This window comes from Ceratotherium simum, chromosome 1 (assembly GCF_057802395.1).
Source record: "Ceratotherium simum simum isolate JZ-2026a chromosome 1, ASM5780239v1, whole genome shotgun sequence".
Taxonomy (NCBI): Eukaryota; Metazoa; Chordata; class Mammalia; order Perissodactyla; family Rhinocerotidae; genus Ceratotherium; species Ceratotherium simum.
Window position 1 is genome coordinate 98,380,256 of NC_141900.1, and position 5,796 is coordinate 98,386,051.

The window sequence follows — 5,796 nt, forward strand, 5'->3', positions numbered from 1 at the left end:
TTGAGGAAAGAAATGAAAAGTCTGAGAAAACATACTGGAAATCAGATTAGATCAATGAGAAATCATATTGATGGATGGACCCTTGACCATGTGCTAGACATTCCTCTGCCCTCTTCGGGTAGTGTTTCCTACTCATAAGTCCAGTTCTGTGTTGTCAGGAAAGCTTATCTAAAACCCCCACCTTATCAACTAGTGGAAAATATCACCGCTCACTAGTAAAGGTTTTATAAAAGATAAATTTTATAAAATTTAAAAACACATTAACACAAACCACTATATAAATCAGAATGTGTTAACCTCTCAGAGGGGCCACAGATTGTTTGAGAATTTATTCAGTAGACAGTGCTCTGTGCTGGGGTAAAGTAGTGAGCATCACAAATGCAGTTTCTTCCCTCATGGAGTTGACAGTCTTGTGGGGAGTCAGCAATAAAGTTTCTAGTCATACAAATGAGCACATCTCTGCAAAGTGGGAAAAGTGCTCTGAGAGAAAGCATCGAGGCCTATGAGAGTGTATAACAGGAGGACATGCAGAGAGTTGGAGGGAGGGCATATTGCAGAGGGATTCCCTCAAGATGTGATAAAACTGGATGAGATACCATTTTAACACAATTTCCAGGGTGTTCATAGATTCTGAAACCTGACAATGAGCTCCAGGTAAAGAACTTCTGCTCCCTAGTGGTATTCCTGGTCATGTGATTGTGTGAAGCAAAGAATGCTGCATGGGGAGGATTTTATTCTGGAAAGAAGAGATTGGATTTGTGGCCTCCTGGAAAGCCAGGAAGGTCTTGCCCTCAGAGCAGGCATGCTGACACAGATGCTGGAAGACTCCATTGGAGTTCTTCCCCTGGCCTGTTAGCCCAGGGTCTGTTTCACCTACTAGAGTACCGATTTAATCCAGCTCAACCAGGGCAAGCAGCCCACCCTAGGGACTAGCCCCACTAAACTGCAAGCCCTCAGGCAATGTGTGGGCCCGCATAGGCTGAGTGCCTGGATCCTCTGCAGCTGGGCTAGTTGGTCCACCTCTGTGGGGTAGGGCATGTGTGAGGAGTGGGTGGAGTGTGTGGGCCAGGTGTGGAGTGTGTGGGGCCTCTGCAGTGGGGCAACTGGGTCTGCTTCAGTGGTCAGGGTGTGCCCATGGGGCAGGACTGTTTTGACAGTGTGTGTGGCCCTGTGCGCAGTGGGGCTCGTCAGCTGCAACAGACTTGTGCTTCTCAAACATCCCTATAGGGGGTCGGCCACATCACATTGGAGAGAGTTTTCTTTAAAATTCATTCTGTCATCCAGGAGCTCAGTGTAGCATCTTGTTATTGATGTTTCCACAAAGCCCACTCTGTGATGCCACCTCAAGAGTGACTCCACTCAGACGGGTTTCTTGAGGGACTAAACGGTTGTTTCCTCTTGATTAGTAAGTGTCTTTTAAAAACATGGAATCTCTCTTTAAAGAGACGAGGGCCAAAAAATATTTCTAAATTCTAAAACTCAACCAATGGGTAGGAAAATATTTTGGACCCTCTTCCCTTTTTCTAATTGGTAACTTAATGAATAGATGTCTTCTCGGATAAGCTAGATGTACACACTCCTGCCATGGAGAATAGAATATAAGTATTATTTTATATACAAAAGATATTTTTTAATTATTATAATTAGAACGTGTCAATAGATTATTGTCCCAACTATATCCTAATTTAGTGAAGAAGAATTATACCTCCACCAGTATATATATATATATTTTTTTGTGAGGAAGATCAGCCCTGAGGTAACATCCATGCTAATCCTCCTCTTTTTGCTGAGGAAGACCGGCTCTGAGCTAACATGTATTGCCAACCCTCCTCCTTTTTATTTCCCAAAGCTCCAGTAGATAGTTGTATGTCATAGTTGCATACCCTTCTAGTTGTTGTATGTGGGACCAGCCGCAGCATGGCCGGACAAGCGGTGTGTCAGCGTGCGTCCGGGATCCGAACCCGGGCCGCCAGCAGTGGAGTTTGCGCACTTAACCACTAGGCCACGGGGCCAGCCCGCTCCACCAGTATAGAACCAACATCATTGCTTTTGGCTGACACCCTCCAACTTTGAACTGGCTTTATCAAAATCTTCATACACACAGTTCGCTCATTCAATTATTTTGGTGATCCCTTTGTAGCTAGGCTATGTTAGAAGGTGTCCTAGGATATCACACTGCTCAGTGCTAGATGTTCCGTAGGTATGTGATGATGATAAAGGAAAATATATTAAATTATAAGTGTTTGTGATTTGTTCTCCTGCAGGTACTAAGGAGGAAGAACTCCAGATGTTTCTTTGTTGTACAAATGCAGACACTGGGCAAAGGGCAGGCAAATGCCTACACACAGAGGCTTTGGTTGGAAGAGAGAATGTTGCAATGGAACAGAGAAAGGAAAAACTACTCTGTTGATTTGAGGGAAAGAAATTAATAGTTAGAGAAGGATCTAAACACAAGAGATAATTTTTGACTGTGGATTGGGATCGAGCACCTGTGATGGGAGTGGGAGTGATGGGGGAAAGGAGCAGGGAGGGGAAGAGGGCAGAGGGAGGCTGCAGATAGTGCTAGAGAGAGAAGGAGGTAGGCAGGGGCTGAGGGAGTAAGTGAGGGAAGGGAGGTCTTCAATAAAAAGTGAAAGGAAAAAAGGTTTTGCTGGACATTTATCCAGAGAGGATATACAAACAGCCAATTAGCACACAGAAAGATGCTCAATATCATTAGTCATTAGGGACATGCAAATTAAAACCACAGTAGGATACCAATTCACACCCACTGGGATGGTTATAATCAAAGACACAGAACATAAGTGTTGGGAGGATGTGGAGAAATTGGAGCCTTCGTTCATTGCTGGTGGGAATATAAAATTGTTCAGTTGTGGTGAAGAACAGTTTGGCAGTCCATCAAAAAGTTACACATAGAATTACCATATGATCCAGCAATTCCACTCCAGAGTATATACCAAAAATAATTAAAAACTGGTTTTCAAACAAAAATTTGTACATGAATGTTCATAGCAGCACTATTCACAATAGCCAAAGATTAGAAAAAACCCAAATGTCCACAAATGGATGAATGGGTAAACAAAATGTAGTTATTTCTATACAATGCAATATTATTCAGCCATAAAAAAGGAATGAAGCACTTCTACGTGCTGCAACATAAATAGACCTTAAAAACATTATGCTAAGTGAAAGAAGTCAGACACAAAAGGTCACATATTGTATGATTCCATTTTTATAAAGCATCCGGAACAAACAAATGCATAATGACAGAAAGCAAAGTAGTGGTTGTCAGAGCCAGTGAGGAGAGAGAAATGGGGAGTGACTGCTGAAAGGGTATGAGATCTCCTTTTGAGATGATGAAGATGTTTTGGAACTAGATAGACTTGAGGTTACACAACAGTGTGAATATACTAAATGCCACTGAAGCGTACACCCTAAAACAGTTAAAATAATGAATTTTATGTCAGGTAAATTTTACCTCAATTTAAAAAAAAGTTTTAGTTGGCATTTTAAAAGATACTCCATTACCTTCTCCTCAACCTTTTGGCATTTTCTCAACAGATTGATTATAAGTTTGAATTGTTACCACATTATGTTTTTGCTTGTTTGTGGATACAACAAACCAGAGATCTGTAATAGTTCAGTAAGAGATGTTTTATTCTGATTTTTAAAAGTTGTTTTAAACATTTTTCTGGATGAAATTATCACTGATTTGCTTTATATTTTAGGATGTTTAGAGCTCAATCATTAATTGTGTGTTACAAGAGCAGAGATAAATTATCACCAATGGGAAACTGATTCTTTCCTTGGTGAATAGTTCAGCTCGCCTCTGATCATGTGTGACATGACCTTCTAGTCAAGCATGAGTTATGAATACATCCCTCAGTTTCCACAAGAGGATATCCTTAGACTTGATTACATAGAAAGATATGTGTTTGAGATCCTGAACATTTGACTTTTTGGCTAGTCATTTGTCACCACTGCAGGTCTGAGAGGGAAACATGCAGAGTGATGTCCATGTGACTCACACATGGTCTGGTCCTGCTCATCAGGGTTGTGGGCATCTTTGCTCTGACTTTGGCTCAAATCCCTGGTGAATTCCCCACCCTACTGAGCTGGGCTGGACCAGGTCCTTCCACCTGCTCGCTTACACACAAACACACACACACACGCACAGGCATACACACACATACAGACATTATGCAGGAGGGCATGCTCCAGAGCCCACTGTATTCAAAATGAGGCCCTCTTGTGACAAAGTCACTACTAAAGTTTTGATTCAGAAGTCCTCATCAGAACTCGACTCAGAGCAGCCTTCATGTCCTTGTTCCGCAGACTGTAGATGAGAGGATTCAACATGGGAGTCACCACAGCATAAAACAGCACCACCACCTTGTCTTTGGCTGAGGCTATGGAGCTGGGCTGCATGTAGATAAGCAGGGCCGTTCCATAAGACATGGAGACCACAGTGAGGTGGGAGGCACAAGTCCCAAAAGCTTTGCGGCGTCCCCCGGTGGAGCGGATCCGCAGGATGGTGGCCACAATGTGGGTGTAGGACAGGGAGACCAGGCAGCAGGGCACCAGCAACACCACCACGGTGGAGACCACTATGACCACCTGGTTGAGGGTGACATCCACACAGGCCAATCTGACCAGTGCCAGTGTCTCACAGGACACATGGTTCACCACGTGGTGCCCACAGGTGGGCAGGCGCATGGTGACTGCCGTCTCCACTGCAGAATGAGCCAAGCCTACAAGCCAGGAGACTGCTGCCAGCACCGCACAGCTCCTAGGGCCCATCACTGCCACATAGTGCAGGGGATCGCAGACCGCCACATAACGGTCATAAGCCATTGCTGCCAGCAGCAAGAACTCAGTCCCCCCTAGGGCCAACGAGAAGAAGAGCTGGGTTGCACATCGGGTGAAGGAGATGGTCTTCTTCTCCAGGAGGAAGTGCACTAGCATCTGGGGGACCCCACTGGAGGTGTAACAGATGTCCACGACTGCAAGGTTACAGAGGAAGAAGTACATGGGCAGGTGCAACCGGGCATCCAGCCCAATCAGGAGGACAATGAGCCCATTGCCCAGTAGGGTCAGCAGATAGGCAGCTCCAAACAGGACAAAGAGTCCAGCCTGGATCTGCCTGTCACTGGAGAGCCCCATTAGGACAAACTCACTCACCCAGGTCAGGTTGTCCCTCATGGAGGAGGTGGGTCAGGCTGTTGGGGGGAGGAGCAGAGTCAGGGAGGGACGAGTGATGGTCTTACTTTAGAAGTCTGGGATTAAGCCCTGGGCTAGGACTGAGGCTGGAATTGGGACACCTCTACTCAGGTTCCTACCTAGGTGCTCAGGGACAATGCAATGAAGATGTTGGAGAAAGGGACATTTGGGTGCTCACTCTACTCTGGGGAATTCTCACGGTTAAAGTCCTTTTTCTGGTCATCCTTCTATGTCTAGGATCCAGCACAGTTAGAGTTATAGAGGAGATAACCTATAAATGCAGAAGGAAAGATAGGGGAAAAAGTGGTGGAGAATAGGGAAAAAAAATGATGGAAGGAAAGAAAAAAATAGAAAGTAAAAGAGAAAGGAAAACTAAGGAAGAAGGGTAGAAAGTGGAAAAGGAAGGAAGGACAGTGGAGCCCAGGGAAGAAAGGAAGGATTCTTCAGTGACGGGAGCAGAGGGTAGAATGTTTTAATCAGATCTTGATACAAAGAGTGGTGCCCCTGGTTCCTCCGTGTTGTTCCTAAAAGGCTGAGCTCAGTTTCTCTTCATGTTTCTTCTCGGGTCTGGTCTAG

General features: G+C 44.8%; 1 protein-coding gene across 1 annotated transcript; it reads right to left on the reverse strand.

Moving 5' to 3' along the window:
- Positions 1-4,266: 4,266 nt before the first annotated feature.
- Positions 4,267-5,202, reverse strand: LOC101396110 (olfactory receptor 2F1-like). The gene has a single exon (XM_004430801.1). The coding sequence runs from the start codon at positions 5,200-5,202 to the stop codon at positions 4,267-4,269; it is 936 nt and encodes a 311-aa protein (XP_004430858.1).
- Between the last annotated feature and the right edge of the window lie 594 nt (positions 5,203-5,796).